General features: G+C 37.0%; 1 protein-coding gene across 3 annotated transcripts in view; it reads right to left on the reverse strand.

The window, feature by feature from the left end:
• LOC100646325 (PH domain leucine-rich repeat-containing protein phosphatase 2) overlaps positions 1 to 21,175 on the reverse strand; it is an 83,522-nt gene that overhangs the window by 42,406 nt on the left and 19,941 nt on the right. For all 3 annotated transcript variants that reach the window (XR_007227803.1, XM_020867954.2, XM_048414725.1), the window contains exons 3-4: positions 19,017 to 19,170; positions 4,878 to 5,012 (exon numbers count right to left, since the gene is read on the reverse strand). Coding sequence is in view for 2 of the 3 variants with exons in the window: in XM_020867954.2 (XP_020723613.2) it covers positions 4,878 to 5,012; positions 19,017 to 19,170 (289 nt within the window). In the remaining variant the exon portion in view is untranslated. The remainder of the gene's footprint in view (positions 1 to 4,877; positions 5,013 to 19,016; positions 19,171 to 21,175) is intronic.

The raw sequence follows: 21,175 nt of genomic DNA on the forward strand, positions 1-21,175 counted from the left end.
CTTTGCTGTGTCAGAGGCTTGTACCGTGCAAAAAGATTATTTGGTAGTTTTTATTTTTTAACGAAGATCGTGCCAGTTTAACTGTCGATGTTTTTCTGGTTTGAACCAGTTTGTTTTGAGATTAGCTATGCAGTCTTCATTTGCATTATAACAGCATCGTCGAGGAAAATGTAAATTTTATTCAGTGTTGGAAATGCTGGATGTTTACAGCAGCTTTGCCTTATTCGGTTCATTTGTTCTAATACATTTGTGTTAATGTATGATTTAAAAATCTCAAAATCATAAGCTGTTTTTTTTAAATATTTCTGACTATCGTAGCGTATTTGTTAGATAAATTAACTTGTAACTCATGATTTGTAAAATTTTACTAATAATATAGGTCCAATTATCTGCAAGGACATCGCAGTGGTCAAAACATTAAATTCTGGGCATCCTATATCTGCTTTAGTGGATATTTGCATACTTTTCCGAAAATCGCTATCGGATTGAATCCAAGATGACCGCTGGATCTGTAGCGGACATCAGACATAAGCAGCAAGTTCTGGCCGACATGAGAGGGCAGCGTCAAAGAGACCCGTGGCCAACTCTAAATTCACCTTTTCCGCGGTATTGCCGTTAATTTCAAGGAGGATGCGCTTTGACGGTCGTTCCTTCGGAACACTGAGCTTGATTAAACTCGAGGCTAGTTGTCGGTAACAGGTGTTCGCTATTGGCGAACCTGCTGAATCAACAGCAAACAACCAGGGCGATCCTGTCTCGTCCCTGTTCACCGACTTCCGGCCGCGTCATTTTCGGCCAACTTATTTACTTTCCGATTTTCCGTAGCCGGATGAGAAGGCTTTCGTGAATTTCAGCCGGTGATTTGCGCCTGGCATCCACCTCCGTCAGCTTAACTTCGTTTGGCTTAATTAGCAGGTGAAGTTGATCCGTTTGGTCTTTGATGTTGTCATTCGGTGGTTACTTTTAATTTACCTTTTTGTTTTAATTTACCACGTGATATTGCCTTTGTCATTGATTGATGAAGATGTGCCACCGGATAAAGGTCATAGTGTAAACTAGGGCGTTTGGATTAGTGGCGATGTGCTTAAAAATGAGAGTCAGATTGGCATGGTGGTTTTTACGAAGTGTCCTTTGTAGCCTAATTTCACGTATAACGAATACGTATTAATTTCTTATTAATCGAAACGAGATAAAAAGCTATATCGTTTGCTCCATAACCAGGTTGAATTGCTTGCGTTTTCCCGTTTTACTTACAGGAAACGCAATAATTTTTGATACATCGAAAACATCCGCAAACAGATCTACTGCAGCGTAACTTAAAAACACGAGGAAAGTTCCCATCGGACTTGACGCTTTCAAGGGAGATCAAAGCGATATTTGCAAAGGTATTTTGCACCTTTTTACCAGTATCACAGCTATTTGCCAGCCTATATCGGCGCACCGATCGACAGAGACTACCGCGAATCCATAGCAAATGCCCATTGATTCCGACGTTTTTATCAAATGACGACGAAGTTGAACGTCGCTTTGCCGAACGTGCTCGGAATCAAATCATCGGTTCCTCGTCGACGATCGGGTTTTTCTTACCGTTCGTTATTTCCCGAGCTATAAATGGCGAACAATACCATGGAAAACAGTCGTGCCATACCTCTCTTTCTCCACTTTCGTCGTTCTTTTCAAGATTCTGTCCAATCATCGACATCGTTTCAGCTTCTGTCTTATTGTCGTGCGTCTTTTCCTTCTTTTCTTCTTTCACCTTTTTATTATCTCCTGTTCTATCTTGCTTTTTTTATGCGAGCAATCGACTATTAAAATTCATGGAACGATGCTTCCGTTATTCCAGTTGTTTCTTCGCCTTCGCGTCGAACCAGGCGAAGTCAGCTTCGAAAGTCGATGTCGTTCGATTTTCCCATTTATCCAATTTCCACTTTTCGTCTCTTCTTTGCTTTTTTCCTTTCTCTCTCTTTCTCTTTCGCTGCCTGTGTATGTTCTTTTCGATTTTGTTTGTCGTACATTTTGGAATAGAGCAGCGAGCATTGGAAAAGTTGCCGATCGATTAATTCCGAACAAGACACTTCGTTTTTCGCCAGTTTCATCCCGACCGATGCCGGCTGCATTGTTTTTTGCACGGTGCAATTTACGATCGACAGCTCGCCCCTGTTCCCTTTGTGACGAGCGCGTCTATCGATTCCAACAGACGTGATTAGCTTTTTTCCGCGCGTGATTTTTTCCGACATAATCCTCATGTCATTATGCAGTAACGATCGTTGCTGAATTTTTTAACGACAACAAGATTTTTATATAAATTATAAACTTTATAATTTTGCATTAACATTATTTATTAAATTACTTTAAAATAGAACCAGATTTATTAATTGAATATAGAAGATTGATTTTATTCGACGATTAAATAGATAAAACGGGAATTGCTCCGAAATCGATAATAAACGATTTAGTCATTAGTTTCAAGCTGACCACATCAAAGTCTGATCGAATCACATCGTAGAAAACTAATAGCTTTTCCAGTGAAACAATTACGACTTATCGACACCATCACGCGTAGCGATTAATCTTTTTCGTCCTATAAAGGTTGGCCACAAGATTCCAATGAAATATAGATCTATAACACGTTAATGTATTGTTCGTACTAAGTGCGGATTAAATACTCAAAGGATTAAGGAGAAAAATAAACAAAATATATCGGTTTATTCGAGAAATATCGTGGCTTTAGGATATCATTACACAATCAACCATTCAATATGGCGGTGGATCCGATGGATCTGGATGCTCGAAACAGTAATTGCACGTCACCGCGATAAATCCTTTGCTGGAAAGAAATTCTTGATCCGCGGAACGTACTTACGAATGGTGACAGAATCGTTTCACGGCAAGGATAAGGGACAGAACGTAGATAAATCATGGTGTTTCGTGGACAGGATAGAAGGATGAAAAAGAGGGGAGGGGTTTGGCGGCAGATCAGAGGGTGTACAAAATTGAGCCTGGATGTTTTCATTTCACCCTAAACTGACGCGCTTTTATCTTCTGGAGAAACTTGCAGACGTTTACGTAAAACGGCCAAGGTATCGTAATTGAAAGTGAAAGTGAGCGATGAAAGTCGTTGAAATAATAAAATTGGATGGTTTTTAATAGAAAAATTATAAAAATTATATGCGATGTACTTTAATCTTGCTACAAAGATTATAAAATCAACTAAGCACGAAAGATGAGATTTTTTATCTTTTGGACTTAATATAAAGAGACAGGAGGAAAATATATATGATACGCGTATCTCTTCGAAAATTTTTCCCATCTTTTCATCAAAGCGACCCGATTCTTTTAACGTCACCATGTTAGGATATCCATAAAATATCGACATGCAAACAGGTTAGCGAACAAGAACATACCATTCCATCTCCTGAAACAACCAACGAAACGAATGTTTTTATCCAAACTGACAATTCTTTATCTGGCAGGTTAACTCCTCAAGTGGTCGCGCTTCCGCTCGCAAAAAGAAATCCAATTTAAAGTTCACTTATCAGTCATGGGGTTAGATACTTGTATCTTACCTAACGTTCGACCATCGCGGCTATGAATCCGACAATTGATTGGCGTAACCGGTCTAACGGAACTTTCGGAGGATAAATCAAAGCTGAACATAAATCGTGGTTCGATATTGGAGATTGCAGTGGAGGGATGTTTTCTTTTCACGAGACATTCGTATCTGTGAAGCCATGATTCTATCGAGAGATTTTGTTGTATTCTCGACTGTAACACGTAGACAAATTTATTTCCACTTTGTTACACAGGGTTTCGACTGCACGCGATACTATAGGTAAAATTAATTTTGCGTGAGTCTTTTATAAAATTAAAACAAATAGCAGAATATTTTAAAAATCTCTTTTAAAAAATTTAATATCGTATTGCTCTATAAATTTTTCATAAATTTAATGTCTGGTAAGTAGACTAAAAATATTTATCCAATATAAATTTCACTCATTTGAATCAATATTCTATTTTTTTTCTGTATATTTTTGTACATACAAAGCGGAAACACTTGATGCTTTCGTTAGATGTTGAAATTATAAAAGTCGTAGTTAGAAGACGGGGAAACAATCGAGAGAAGCGGAGTTGAAGGAAAAGAGGAGTGAGATTTATAAGTCGAGACTTCCTTGAAACGAGTTTACGGAAGTTTTGATCGTCAAATGAAAATTACAAAGTTAGATTATGAGTTTCGCCAACGAGTATGGCAAAAAGCTGTATACATATGTGGCCGATAGTAAGTGTCCGCCGTTCTTTTATGATTCATACGACATGAATAATTTGTGTAATAAGATCTTGATATCCCATTCCAAAGTTTAACCGCTTCACTCAGAAAATTACCCCTAAAATTCTCCCAAAACTTTACAAACATAATAATCGCTTTTTAAATTAAATTCCAGAAATATTCTTGGGATGACGTAACATTCGCTATATTCTTGCAGCATTGTATCAAATGAGACCAAACATTTCGTCTACTAATTTTTATCATATTGTTCCAATTCTGATTAATTCCGTATAATATATCTTGAGAAATATTAAAAATTCGTAGTTCTGCTGCTGATATAATTCGCTAGACTTCGATCTACCTCACGTGTATCACAAAAAATCAATGGCTCAGCGTTTTTCACTAGCACGAACAAAGAATCTCATCCCTGAGCATCGCGGTACGATGATATATGTTTCAATAATTGCGCTCGCAAGAAATCGAGCACGGAGCATGAGATAAAGCCGGTTCTTATCCTTTCTTTGTACGTTCGACAGGCCTGAGGCTCCGTTTCTACCAAGCGTTTCTTATCCCCATAGGGGAGGATTGGCGAAATCCCGCGTGGAACACTTACCTGGATAAAGGAACAGCCTGGATCCGATGACAGCCAAGGGTCGCCTCTTCCACTGGGGAAAAACCAACCCCTTCAACACGAGCGCGTACCCGCAACGGCTGTATCCAACAAGCTCCGGCAAGGGGGATGCGGGTCCTGTGAGAAAAACGATGAAGAGATGAGCTACGGTGTTTCTAATCGGCGTAGAGAGATACAAGTGGTGCTAGTGCGATTATTGTGAAAGCTAGGCAAGTGGGTTGAGGTTAGATTGGGTAACCCTCTTTTGTAAATATTTCTTATATCATTGGTTATATTATTTTCTTATCTTTTGTTATATATACTGCCGGCCATAAGTATCGCAATACTTTTCTTTCTATTTGAAACTCACCACCAAACCGTATTATACGTCGTAAGTCACATACTGTCGCTAAATATATTTTTCAACAAGCTATAAAATGATTCTATGCGATAATAAAATCAATGATTACCGTACCAGATATGCAAAAGCGAATGATCAATTATTAATTTCCTACGATGTTCACGATCGGAAGTTTTACTGGAAAGTCAATACCGTATTACTATCTATTTATAATCATGCCATATTCTCACATTTCATATATAGTTTGGATTTCCACTCCAGAAATCAATCGACAAAGTCGCGATAAATATAAAATTACATAGAACGATGTCATCAGCTTTTAACGTGCCAAAACTGCTTTAAACTAAAATTCTCCTGTGATTAGATCGAAAGCTATAATTTATTCAATGCGATCCATATTCTTATCGTAAATATTAAAGGAACGGCAGACGAATGTCATTGAAGAATTTAAAAGTCAGATAATTAAATTCAGAATTATATAATGGGAGATTAAAAATCCTTCATCGCTCGAGAAAATCCTGACTTGGTACGAATTCAGTGCGGCTGTGAAATTGTTAATTAGTATGCGATTCCTTTCGATAATCGCGGTTATTTCGCGCAAGCTGTTGCGACAACGTTGAAAAATAAGATCTCGAATTCTCCCTCACGCTGTAAGTTCCTCGTGCAAGATGCTGCCCGGATATGGACTTCGAATTCATGAAATTGTAATTTCTTTCTGTACGCCAGCGAAGCATTATGTACGCGGAATTCCTACAACTTCGAGGAAATATAAGCAACTAGGAAAATTAAGGACGAGGGAACCGATTTCATTGAAACTGCCGGCAGATTTAATATGCCAACGTTACCGCTTTAGCGAAAAATATCGAAGGTAAGCAATAACTGACCGTCTTATTAAACCTCTCTTTATGGGAAGAAATTCGCATCGTCCAAAAAACTGATAAGATGGTACGGGAATCCCTTTATGATGCAACGATTCACTTATTCCTCAAATTATCTAGAAAATATAATACGGAAATTGTTTTTGCCATAATTTACACGAATAAAGAAACTAAATATATAACATAAATCTAACATAAACAATTATAAAAAATTTATTGGAATGTTTTATAACAAAGATCATCAAACTTTGAAGAATTAAAATAAAAATAAATTTGTTTCAATGTGGGGAAAGTATAGGTCAAGCATCGAGATGTTGAAGAAGCCAGTTTATGTTTTCAAACAGCTACCTAGTAACGACGGAAGCTACAGCTTTGGAATTGAATTAAAATTAGAAACGGTTAACTGCGTAGACGGTGAGCACAAGTGACATCTGTATGCATCCGCATTAATGCAGTTTCGCGTTAGAATTCACTTTCGATGTTACCGAAATTCATCGTTAAATAACGCTTCATGGCGCAAAGCATGCAAATCATCCCCGAGAGACATCATAGACGGCGTTCACTCGAAACCATCATGTATATTTCATGTAGAAATGCGCATAAACGGCTTCTATCGGCCGCGCAACTACAATATTTCCGATCGTTACGTTTGCTTTGGCGGCAATTTTCCCGTCTTATTTATATTTTTTACAATTTGCATTTCTTATCGAACTTTTAAATTGGAATTTACGAGATTTCCTCGCTTTTGCCTTCGTATCGTGTTTGACGGTGTTTTCCCGAAAATTTATAAGAAGAGAGAAGTCAAGCGAACTTGATATATTGTGTTCAAACGCGATACAATATCAAATATGTGTAACATCAAATGTATGTAATAATCGACCAGCTCCTTCGGAATTTCATACCGTTGAATATCTTAATCAACCAACATCGACGAGAGGGGAACCAAGCATTCCACAAAGCCGCGAGTTTGTCCAACGAACCAGCAATATGCACGTTATCTCTTGGCATACTAAATGAAAATCTATCGAATAAATATTGACGTTCATGCGGCTCCTGACGCGGTTTCGTGCTTGCTCGCCGATTAACGGACCACGGTTATCGCCAGTTACGCGCATATATTATGTATAATTCAGCATGTGGCTCGTTACATTGTCAAGAATAAAAATGGACTCTCGAATTAGAATTAATAACATCTCAATAAACTATATTAATTTGAATTTCGGAATTGTTGGAATTTGAATTTCAGAGTAACTCCCACTTATCTGTCCGATAACTTAATATAATTCGCAAATAGTTATATACATTGAGAAATCGAAATGTAGAAAGTTTGTGGAAATAGATTTAGAACCCGCTCGAACGTCACATCTTAGTTTTATACCACTTTTCCGTATTATTACGAGGTTTATCCACTGTCCACTACGATATCTATGGAAAAACTGATGAGGTAGGGTTCACAGCGAAACAGAATCATGATATTCGATGGGAAGATGCCGAAGTGCTGGACTAACTCAATTAACCCGTTGATGGTGCTGGCGTGGCTGGTTGGTGAGCCATTAAAAGCGTAGCCAGTGTAACAGGATCCAAGCACATCCTGTAATTATCTACACCCCTAAAACGTCATTTCTGGACAATTCCACGAAAGCAGTAACTACAGCTATCTCATTGGCGACTTAATCTTGGATACGGTCCTCGAGATGGACGAATTATAATTATATGTATAGTTATCAATGTATCAGAAACAATAAGTGTATCTTTTGTTACACAAGTAGGTATGAAATTCGATCAAACAAAAAGTTGACAGAAATAATTCAGGTAAAGCATAGACACGAATCAAAGAACATTATTATTTGATAATTCTTTTCTGCATAATTTTCTGCAAGATTAAATGTTCTTTTATAAATATCGAAGGTTGGAAAGTTTCACAATATTCTGAACGTGGTTTATACTTTTTGAATTTTATCTTGCTGCATTACGTAATGGTTGCATTAGCAGCATCAGCTCTTCATTTGCGAGGATTTTATGAGTTTGCGAGGCATTTAGAAAAGTCAATGCAAAAACAAACATCGTCTGGAAATTGTAAAGCTTCTTTGTATAATGCGTTGTGAATGTAAGTTAGTTAGAGAATCAGAAATATAAAGACAGAGGATGGAGTTGACGGTTATTTCGAGCATCTTAATTAAGAGTTTCGAAATGCTGTAAAAGCAAAATTATCTCGGTACAACTGATATATTAAAATAGAATGCTTAAGCGTACTCTAATACCTCAATTATCCAACAACAATGAATATTTCCGCCTTGTGTGGGTGTTGGCAACTATTAAACCGTAATATTCGCTTGATGAATAGCAATTCGTTTTTCCTCGTGACGTAATTTTTCCCGGAACTGTGACGAATTTTACTACGATCTAACAATATACTCTCAGCCGCAATTTCGTCGAAGGACCAATTTAAATCGCTGAGATAGTAGGCAGGATTTCCGGTGGAACTTCCGGTCGATAAACTATCGACATGTTCCGTTCTTGCGCGAAACTCGTTCTAGGGTCCCGTGAAATTTCGCGCGACGCCAGAAGTTCTTGTTCGTCGTAATTTTGGAAATGGACCAAGTGTATCGTTCGCGTTAGTTCCGGCCTTAACTTCCGGCCAGGAGTACCATTTGTCGTCACGGCGAACTTGCCGCCGCCGGATAACTTTCGAGTCGCGAAATTTCGTTCGGCATTAGTTTCAAAACGCGCCCCTGTTCCGCTACCGGTACTCGACTAAATATTTACGTTGTTTGTTGCAAAAGTAATGCTCGTTGTGTTTGTGTTTGTATGGTTAAGCTAAGATTTAGCACAGAAACGGAAGAGATTAGCCAACTAAATGAAACGATTTAAAATTATACTGCCTTCTTCGGTTAATCCTTTAATTCGCGATGCTGCTCTATAACATTTAGTTTAAAAATCCTGCGAACTCTGCTTCTGATTAATATCTAACTCTTTTCGGCGAAAGCTCTTTTCTTTCATAAAAATGTAGAAGGTTTAGATAGCAGAAAGTTTCAAACGTGGTACATTTAAAACAAATAGTGGAAGTTCGACTGCACTGCGAGAGGTGAACAAGAGACAGTTTACAGGTGCAGAAGCATTACAATAGTATAAAACTTCAACGTTATGATTTATCTTTTTAACTTGTTTGTGCATGTAACTCAGAAGGACTTTAAAATTTGCTTTCACTAAGGTCTCAGTAGCTGTTCGAACATTTACTGAGGATATTCATGGATTTGGATGTGAATATATCTCGGAGTCACGATTCGAAACCGTGATTTAGTATGCAGTTTGATCTTCTACGATTTAATCTGAATCTAAGATGCTGTTGAATATACACTTGTAAATATTTATCCCAATTGTCAGACGATTTCTATGTTAAACCATCTGATAATACTTTTGTTCGACAGGAACAAACCTTGCGAATATTTGAAATTAGATTCTTACCATTGTTCGATAACTATAAATCAATCGAAAATTTTCAAAAGTTTACTGTCGTTCTATTCAAGTCACAGAATCCACGAAACAATGATAAATCAGCAATATTCGGAAAACAAAGGGAAGAGATACACATCCATCAAATATCTGTAGTCAATGTATCAAAATTCTTTTTCTTATACATTCAGTTATTCGTCTATTATTCATCCATCATTTATTGTACAATTCCTTCTATTCGTTTTCTCTTTTATCCGTTCGGTTCATCATTTTTTAAAGCTGAATGGTCATTGGCCATACAGGGTGCACTTTGCCCTATTGAATAGAGAGGCCACGAGGAAGCATAGTCTTTGGGGTTCACGCGTGCCACCCCAATTATGACGTTATTGCCGCTATTAATGAGTAATTTCAGGGGCTCTATGCTATTGCCCCCGTAAACTCCAAGTGCATTATGCTAACTTACGTTATACAATTTGCTGGGCTAATTAAGTTAAGACGTTAGATAGGCGCGTAACCACGATACCCGTTTCTGGGCTGTGGTTGTTTCCAACCTTTTTCTTCTCGCACGACTCTAGAAAGCCTCTAAAAAGCTTCGAGAACCGCCTTGTCGCTTTATATTTTCTGCAATCTCGACACTAGATTGGTGAATAAGTTTGAGACTCTGATGTACTGGTTGAAAGCTTTGGAATTTCACCGGAGAAATCGATCGGGAGAATAGTTCTCTTTTTGTGAAAAAATGCACGTGGTAAAATAGTGTAATTGATGTAACAATAGTTATGGGTTTTGACTAGCGTCAAAACGAGAATTTGCATAAAAATCCACAGTCTATTTATCACGGATTATTATTTCCGAGTCACACAATATTGTAAAGTGCCGAAATAAACGCTTTTATTCTGTATATCTTCTGTACATATATTCTGTATGTATAAAACCACAAAACTCATCCACCAATATAATTTCAACAAAACAAATTTCTAAAAAAATTCGTGTGAAAGAATCACGAGCTTTCCAGGGAACCGGTAAACAATCGGACATTCAATTTACGAAATGAAACAATCTGTGCCAATCACTTTTCCGTTATCGTTCGAGAAGGAATGTTTTTTGTGAAAAGTCAGATCGAATATATAGTTCTCGAAACAAATAAAACAGTGTCAGAAAACAAAAAATCGGACTTGAACTCCAATATTATCTGGTTTTGCAACATTATGTTCGTATATATATATGTATATGTATGTATATATGTATATAATAAATATTATATAATGTTTATAATATGATGTTTTTACATTTACAGAACATACTAATAATATTTAGCTAAGAAATCTTAAAACACTTTGTAAAAAGAATATCCTGACTTAATATTTTCCTTTGAGAGGAATTCCAAGTATTATAGAGACGTTTACTGTTCTTACTGTACTGAACGTATTAACCAACAATCTCTTTGGAAGCGTCCTGATCAACAATAATTGCATCAGGTCTGGTCTGTCTGGTCTGTCTGGTCTTCGATCGATCTTCATGGTACGCAGAAACGAGACTTCATCGAAAGCGTAAACTGTGTTCTTGCTCTGCATCCTGTACGAGCATAGGAGCTGAATCGCAGTCTAATCGGTCCGGGAAACTTGAGTTAAAAGGAGTGAATTGAACGCGTGGACCGATCCCAAGTAGAAGCGAACTCTTTGAAGCGTTTGCAAGCACAGCACGGAACGCATTGAGAAACGCTTTTACCGCGTTTCAGTCGAACCGAAATAACGTTACACGTTCTCTTGCTGATTAATTAATCGACCTTGCCAGAGACCCTGAGAAACCACGCAAGTGGCTGTTCCTTTGTGATTTCGTGTTCCATAAAACGATGGTTCTCTGTAGGATACTTTGTTGATTACGCCTGGCTAGATAATATCTTTTTCTGCGTATTTGCTTTTTTCTTTCCGCGTGAGAAAATGCGAATCTGGATCTTTTAGACGCATACAGATCGAATACTAGTTTCTATCGTTGATTTAGGACGAGAGTTGAGAGATAACGAGCAAACGAGCAACAGCCAAAATTTACGTCGATAATGAATCCAATTTCGACCAATGATACATTAATCAACGTAATGGAGAGTCGGTCCTTAGTTGTATGCGATGCTAAACAATGCACAGTGTCGATAACAATGCATCGCTCGTTCGTTATTTGGCGGTTTCCGGTGACACGAATTTGATGGACTGTAGAACAGTTGACAGTATGCATGAATATTACAACGAATGTCATGGTCCGGAGCTATAGATCGTTTCGATTATGCCAAATTGGGTTGTTAAGGCTACCGATATCTTGAAACACAATATTTGGATTGTTCACGATGTTCATTCATGATTGAGTGTTCTTCACACGATCACTACCACGTTACTATTATACGCTTTGTATCGAATTCCTATTCAGCCTGAATGCGTTCTCGATGAAATCTGTTAATTTATCTCTTCAGCCGAGACAATTTTTTAAAAGAATAATTTAAAATTCAATACATATAATAATATAAATAATAAATAAATTATATAAATAAAAAGAAGTAGTAAACTCCACTGTTTTCATTTCATAACGTTTTAATATATTATAATATCGTACAGTTCAAACACATCAGGGATCAGATCGTTTATTATTTAGAATTTTTTCTCTAGTTTTATTACAATAAAAGTTAATAAAGTAAGCAAATTACCTTTTCCTCGCAGCAAATTCTGCATAAAAAGAATCCTGTATCAATCTTAGAGTCTCGCGGATTAAATATACCCGATATGCCATATTTACTCTGCTGCAAGCTACAATTTATCTTTATTATTCCAATTCAAGCGAACGTTTCAGCGTTTATTATGTTTACTCTGTCTCACTAGGGGATGAAAGAAACAGAAACGATCCATGTCACAAAGGAACATCGTCATTGCAGTACCACGTACAATCTTTTAAAAGAAGATATAACCTGATCGCATTTTTATTCTAAATATTCCTGTCATTCATCCTTCATTTTCTCTAATCTTTGAATTAAATATACGCACACCTGAAATGCATACATTTAATCGTTATAGTATAGCCAGAATAAATTTTTATATTTCTTGCAAAAGTTTACTAAAAATTCCCCGTAAAAGCTTTTTCCTCTATATTTTCTCCATTCTAAATATTCCTCCATTCTTCATCTACTCCATAGTTAGCAAACTGTCAACTGCCATCACAACTTTTCCACGATACAATGAATTAATGTCCAAGGTCGCCACCCGTTCGTCTACCCTTAAAACACAGTAAATTCATTTAGCCAGTGTTCCAGCAACCACGACTCATGTCGTGGCTGAGGCTGAACATGTTTAACCATAATAACCGCTAACGACTGAGAGTTTCCACAGCGGAACTTCCGGAAACGAGGCGTTCGCCTTGCTAGGGGAAACGACCTAACCGGCTGGCTAAGCTGAAACGCTAAATGCCGATTACAGGCCGGCCAACAGTTCGGAATTTCTCTTGGAAACTTTCCACAGGTTTCTAACCAAGGATTACCTTGGGGACGCGGCGATTCTACAGGAATCCATGACGATTTCATCGTTGGCGCAACGCGGTTACCGTTACCGAAGAAATCGGGAAATAGAAACGGTAGAACACTTTTTCTCCCGGTCGATGGTTCGTTTCCATGTAACGAGTTTTATACATTTTTATTTTTTGATGACGTAAACTCTCTCTCTTTGAATATGAAGCTTTTATAAAATTCCCTTTTTTGGTAATCTATTTTTTTTTTTGGGGAAAGGCAAATTTTTTCGGATTTGACGGTTCTCTTTGATAGAATCCTATTTTATGCATTTATTTTTCGATAACATGGGCTGCCCCTTTGCCTATAAAATTTTTTTAAACACTTTCGGCAAGTATTTTTTAAATTGGAAATTCTGTTTCATACCATCTTGTGACTATAACACATTTTAACGTTCTATGCTCCGTTTATGAAAATAAAAGATAAGAATTCTCTAACGTAGACAAACGATATTATACTAACATCGTAACGATTTCAGCATCCCGCACGTTGCAACAAATAACTGAAAAGATCATCGTCTTCGTTATATCCAATTTTATCTCGTTTTCCTACCTCATTCTCTTCTTTCCCACCACATTGATATTAATTTCCCTTCGGGCGAGATCAAATGTATCGCGAGCCATCATTTAATTACAATCTCGAAACGCTGTCGATATTCTCTGCTTTAACAACGTATATTTCAGGGGTACAAGGCAGTGGCAATGCCAGAATAAGCGTGTATCCAAGGTGGCAAGCAATTAGTACGTTATTTGATGGGCAAACACCGATTAACCATTCCGAAGTGCCAGAGGGTGAGAAAGGGGAGTCAACAAGAACGGCTGGTGGGTGAAGAGTAACCGAGACTTTGTTAAAGACATAGTCTAGACCGGAGATTGTACGCAACCGGACCTGGCTTTTCGCAAGTTCCATCAAAACGAGATATTCTCTTCAATTATGGAATAATAAACGATGTTTGAAATCCTCTGTTTGAAATACGACGCTGTGAAAGAAATACTAATATATTTCTACGACAGTAATATTATTATAAATTTGATATTTACAATATTTGTATCTTTGATATTAGGATATGTTAATGCGGTTGCTTTGCGAGAAAATTTCAGCGATTTATATTAAGTGTAACATTAAGAATAACAACGGAAATATATTAACGCTTTAATGATCGGTACATTTATCTATAAACAAATATCTGTGACCAGAGAGTTTTTATTAATATTAAAATATTTGGATGTGAATAAATATCAATAACTTTTTGGTTAATAATGTGTTCATTTAATATTTTTTACACTTTTTATCAATTTGATTTATCAGTTTAGAGTATGGTACTATTCGTGGACTTCTCTTATATTTTTCTTAATCATATATATGACAGTATAGTTGATTGCTATTGTTGCACGATCTATATAGTATAATTATTTCACTTCCCTCTACTTACAATTTAATTTAAGTCGTATAATTTAATTTGAATATGTATCACTTTATTAGTTGGCAAGTTGATGGATCCATCTCTTACCCACATATGTTTCCGAGTCAGAAATCTCGTTGGCAAAAGTACGAAATGTAAAAAGTAAAGAAAACACAACGAAATAAAATGCGAAGGTTAAATACAACAGAACATTTTATAATGAATATTTTATCGATCCAACGCTCTAAAAATATCGCACGATAATTTTAATTACGTCACACGTTCTCAGTCAATAACATTCAGTTTATAGACATTTTAAGACGTCTCCGATCGTTAAAATGTTAAGTATAAAATTCAGAAGAATAAAAGATATAGTCGTTCGTGTTAACATAATTTTTAAATTTTGTATTTGATAACCTAAAAATCGTAAACCTTAAGAATAATGATCGTGCTCCAATTTCTTGCCCGTTACACTGCCTGTCTCTCTCAATCGTGTAACTTTATCCTCCATAATATTCTTATAAAAGCAGCTTTAAAAGGAGCAGAGACATTAAGTTTTTTCAGACATTTTAATCTATGTCATCTTTCTTCAGTATCCATAATAACTTTCCACCTTTTATTAACTTCAGCAATATCAGCAATATTTTTCTGCTCGGTTGCTAACTTTTGAAAAATCTTCCTTTATACTTGCCTTCTTCCTTCCGTTAAAAGAAGCTATCTATAGTAATGGGTATATTAAAAGTTGTTGACATTATCCGTTTTCTTTGATTAAGATAACAGAATAAAAGATTGCGAAAAAGAAAAAAAACATATACAGAAAGCAAGAAGGCTTTTACTTCGGAACAAGCTCGCGAGCTTTTCACTGCATCCTTTGTGTTATGCACGAGCTTTTAATCTTCGCTGTCGCAGGACATTATGGCTTGCTTTGCTTCTTTAATGCCCTGATTCGCGATGTTCATGCTGTTCACAATATAAAGTATTAATAAACATAATGGAAAGAATCTAACGTCCAATACAGATGCCAAAGTTAACATATTGATTGAGAAAAACCTCTTCATAGTCCACTAACAGTTTTTCAGAGACATTCCTTCCACGTTTCATAAGTGTTCTAATATTTATAGAGATGTAAGTGACGTTAGAAAGTATGGTACCAGGATATAAAGATGTAAACTAGTAGCATTCTAAAAACAGGAGTAAACGGAAATTGCGACCGATAAAACAGAGCTGTGGCCATGGCTTCATGACTGTTCGTTAATTTGCGACCTCGATGAAGTATCTTTCGTAATTTGCGTAGAAAGACAGGCAAAATGAAAGAGGTGAGAATCGGTCTTCTATACATGTAACAGTGTATTACATTGATGCCAGAAACACGCGGTGTCACACCGGGACGCTGGTATAAAGTTGTCGCGAACAATGCACATCCGATTTCCGGCAGCCATTCACTGCGAGGAATTCGGTCGCGTTAAACTGTACGGTTAGTTGATCGACCGATTAACGCTCGACGATGGTTTCACGGGCAGCCACGTAATGAGTTATCGCAACTTGATAGTTCATAAAATTGATTGTGTCGATTGATCGGCTCTCGATTGTCCCCAAAGTTTCAACGACGTCCGTTCGGTCGTTCGCTGTGTGTATTTCGTTTTAATTGCGAGAACGAGAAGCGAAACGGTGAAAACGTGTTCACGATGTAATTATTTTAATTTTGAGCGCGAAATTGCGAAATGGAAACCGATGACAGGACGATTGAACGGATGAAAGGAACTACGGTTGAGAGCTGGCAATTGAAAATTGACGATTGACCAGTAATTGGAGACCACAGGAGAAGAATGTAATTCACATCGTGTTTTTGTTTTTTAGCCCTTTAACGATCAAACGCTTAAATCGTTAGACGAAAATTCTGAATGTAATATATAGTGACGAACAAGCATAACACGATGAAATATTTGAAATTTCGTCGATTAGTTTTACCTTATCTTCTCCAATTACTAGGTTAAGTACAAAAACGGAATATTAGAATGTAGAATTGCTTTCGTCAAACTGAGATAGAGTAAGACCTGGGAGAGAAATTAAGATGAAATTACGGTTAAATTAGAATAGAGTCAGGTTGTAATTGATACTAAATAGAAGTTGAATCGACACCACGTTCAGGAATACATGTAGCTCTCCATCTTTTTCAAGCAGAATAATAGATGGCAAACAGAAATTGAATTTGGACAATCAATATATTGATAATAAAAGAAGACAAAATGAAATTATAATTGTGCTTAGAAATTTAAATTTAACTATAACTGTTACGAATTTACGCCACCGAAAGATATATCCGTTACATTTTTGCCAAAGTAAATAAAATAATACGAATCAATCGCAATGTATCAAATTAATTAATTAAGCTAATAGCCTGAGAAAATGTTCTATATCGTCCGAATTGTAGGTATAGTCACCAGAATTTTCCAGTATCCGTATAATTAGCGCGATTAACGTACGCAATTACGCGTCTAGCAAATGATTGATTGATACTACGTCTATTATACCGATCTCCTTAATTAGGACTCGTTACAAAAACATGTCATTTCGATATTTAACCTTTCGTTTGCGTGTGTTTCGCATCGCTCATAAATAAAGTGAGACATCAAAATTTTTCACTTCTTATAACTAGCGGGGAAAAACGACTTATCGTGTTCTTTCCTAGTTTTCATATAATCTCTTTTTACAAATAATTATAAGGATATAATGGGTAATTTCATTTAATTTCATCACGAATTTTTATGCAATTTCATCAAGCTTCGTCAAACTCATTTAAATTAATTACATTGTCCACCAGAATCTCTCGGTTTCTGGCCGCTGACGTTGCAGTTAAATATCATCATTCTCGTTAAAGAGCTCTCGGATTTAATGTTATTAAATTTTTAATTAACAACTCCATTATCTTTCAGCTTCTCATTTACACCTTAAATGTTCGTTCAAACTCACTGTAATTTATTCATTTAATCCTCATTGTAGACTGATCATAGCAAAATTGATATTGATCCTGCTACGGCCGTCCAATTTTTCAATCTTAATGTGTGCATAATGCATAAATATATTACATACCGCTTGCTTTATTATCCAGGAATATATTACGTATATTTATGTATAAAATATTTACATAGGTACTCGTTACAGATCAATCATTCTAACGTTAACTGGGACTTACATAAGTAAACATAAAAACTTGCTAAATTTCTTTGAACTCTTTGATGTAGCAAAAATTCGGAAGCCGAGAATATGTGAAAGAATCGATCGAAAACAAGTGTCACTACACGAGCAATTTTAAGAGCGCGATAACCTACGTTAGCCAAGTTCCCTGAGAGGCGTCGTGTACAATAAAAGGACGGGCCTATGGCATTTTCAAAGGTGTCGCTGCACGTGAAATTTCGTTACATAGTCCGTGTTCCCCTGTCGTGGTCGAGAATGTGCTGGCTGCAAATGAGGACTGACACGAACCTGCATCGTTCGACCTTGCACTGACAGAGATGAAAGCTTGCACCCGTGATTTACGTTGAAACGCCCAAGATTTTTTAACGAGCTTCTTTCTTTTTTAAAGATAATAATGGAAGATTTTTTAAACTTACGTTATGGTTATCTTAAAAGATCTTTTTAATAACGTTTACCGATGTTCTGGCCACTTGAATATAAAAACTAACTGATTCAGTTTTTTAACTAGAAATTAAATGATTAATATACGGGTGACAAATTAACTATACTGTAGTATCGTGGACAGAAGGCCTAAGATATCGGCCGAACCGTAAACAATGTCGCGAGAGCCGCGGCATCGTCGGGTATATCAATGTGTCGTCGGTTCTTTCAAGTGAACAGTTTCGAGGAAAAGGCCTGCGTGACCCTGGCCACGGGCGTTTTTATCGGACACGTGTCCGATAGGACGGGAAAAGACAAAGAGATGCTAAAGACAGTGTTAATTGAGACGCCGGCGAGAACGAATGCAAAAGGCGTACAGTGTGAGTTGAGAAGCGAGAGCGTGCGAGTGCAGAAGCCGAAGACTAGAGTTGTAGAGTTGTAGAGTTGCTAGCGTTGTAGAGAGATCGAGTTGTTGCGTTATAGAGTTGCGAGAGTGATTTGAGTAGAATAAGACTTTTGTGTTTTAGTTCAAGTTGAACATTTATCGTTCTCTGTCCAATTAATCTCTGTTATTTTTATTTATCTTAATAAATAGTATTAGGAGAATTTTACAAATCTAAATTATCCTAATCCTATCCTTTTTTCCGATACTACAATACTATTCCCAGAATTTCAGCAGTCTAACAAACTCGAACGAAAGTGCCCCCATTTCGATCCTAACGTTATTCTATAAACTCTCGTCTTGGTGAGAGCACCACGAACCGTTGGTAGACACGAAAGAACATCGAGCCTAACAAGAAAAATCGAAATGAGACGCGTGTGGTCCACGATAAGTGAACACCAAACAACGTCGAAGCAAAGGACCAGCACGTAGAATAGAATAAATCACACTCACCCACGTGGAACGCGATGAGGTGTCGTAATTCAGGATCGACTCCGAGTCTTGACCGTCTGGATACGTCCTGGTAGCCGAGCTTTTGAAGAAATTGGTCCTGTATTTCGAGTGGTTTCTCGTGAGAAGCCAATCTCCTTCCGGACTCGCCTCCGTACTGAAAAACAAGCGTAATCTCTTAATGGATCTTATTATCGGCTCGTGCGGTAAATACAATCTCTGATCTAGCTTACATAAAAAGAAACGTAATCTCGTTTGTAAAGGATGAAGTGAAATTTGTAGTATAAAAGCGGATAATTCCTTGTGGAAAGGAGAAATCATAAGTAACGTTTCTTATGGGTAGCAAAATAAACAAGTCGAAGATGATAAATTCTTTAAACTATAGTTATTGCTCCATAATAAAATTTAAAAAATACATTTTTATCGTATTATGAAGTTTTATCATAGTTCTGGTAAATAATAAAATCGTCCTGAATCTTCTTATTTACAATTTTTTAAATTAAATTACGTTCCATTAAAAAAAATAATAAAGTATCCAGATATTTTTGAAACAGTATAGTGTACACGGTAGAATTGATTAATTCTATTTCCGCACAGTTCAAATATCGAAGCTTGCAAAAAACTATATCCAGAGATAAATACGATAGATAGGAGCTGTTTAAAAAAGGAGAGGAAGAAAGGAAATTTCGGCTGGTATTTTTCATTTGCCCTCAGTCTGGCAGCGTCGCAGCGTTTCGTCACGAACGACGAGTTTTCGCGTGTTTCCGCGTAAATCTTCCTAACTTAATTAAGCCGAACGCGCTAGCTGGCCAAGTTCCATCTTAATTTCGACAACGAGGCCTGCGATGTTATTCGAAAGCTCGCGATATTCCACGGCCGTGAATTTTCCGGATCGAAGCTGCGCTTTCCTTTCATCTTCGGTAATTAAAAAACATTTCAACGTGACGTGGTCGGGTTTCACCACGCGCTCGATTCGTACGTTAGTTTGAAAACACTAATGATAACCACGGTGCGGTACATCAAAACTTTCATAACAGATGGATGACTGAGCTCTTTTATTCCCGGAGTAGTTTGTGATTAGTTCGTTAACTCGTTGCTAATAACAAAGGGTGTGTGCTTTTGTTTGAAAACTGGAACAAAATAGTATTGTAACTAACACATGTTATTTTATTACTCGTTACTTCGACATCTTTCAAATTTCAACGATTTTATTTCGTTTGAAATTTCAGTTGCCCCTTTTCCACTCGAGAACTTTTTTTTAACGAGAATATAAAATAATAGCCAGTTAAATTTGAAATCTATCTCAAACAATTATCGACGTGAGCAGAAAATATACATTTGTACGTTAAAGTATCGAGTTTTATATTTAATCAATTGCTTAGTATTAATTTTCACCATGATAGGAGAATCGTGCACCAATGAATTCACTCGGTTCGTTCGCCTCGTCATAAAATTCTAGTAACGAAACTCTTCATCAAAATAACATAAACAACCTGCCGTCACATTCGCTCTGACATTATCAAATTCTCAAACGCCCAGTATCCACTCACGTCGATCGAAAACCCATTAAACATCCAATTCGAACGCCAAACCTTTCGAACAATCCCAATTCGAACTGCAGCATCGTGCCGCGCGCTGCTGTTTACGATTTCCGTTTTACTACTTCCTGTGGCCGGGCAACGGGATCGAAATTGCTAGTAATCCATGGCTCAGCGATCGCTACTCACGATCGAAACGCGTTATCGACCAATAGGGAACGATAACGCGGTCACGAAATTTTAAGGATTCCAATTCGAAATACCAAAAGGATACCAACGTGAAATGTTCGTAGGGGATGTTCTGAACTGATGGAAACATTTTTGATGTTAGCACATTCGCGGCTGACGATTCTGACGCCAGAGCCTTGGCTAGACGCTGCCTACAATTTCCATAAGTTTAGAGCTGATAGCCACAAAATTCTGTTATCAAAATGCGAGTGAATATAAAAGTATTGTTTTATTATATCACGACTTCATTATTTATAATCACTTGTCCTAGCCGCTGAATTCCTGTTGCAAATAGGTCCGCTTTTTTCATCCAGCCACGATAACTGAAAAATATATGTCTCTTATTTTATCTTTCGTCCTCGATTCTTCTAAATCCGCAGTGAAGAAGCTGCAGAT

Source organism: Bombus terrestris, chromosome 3, assembly GCF_910591885.1.
Source record: "Bombus terrestris chromosome 3, iyBomTerr1.2, whole genome shotgun sequence".
In the NCBI taxonomy this organism is placed as follows: Eukaryota; Metazoa; Arthropoda; class Insecta; order Hymenoptera; family Apidae; genus Bombus; species Bombus terrestris.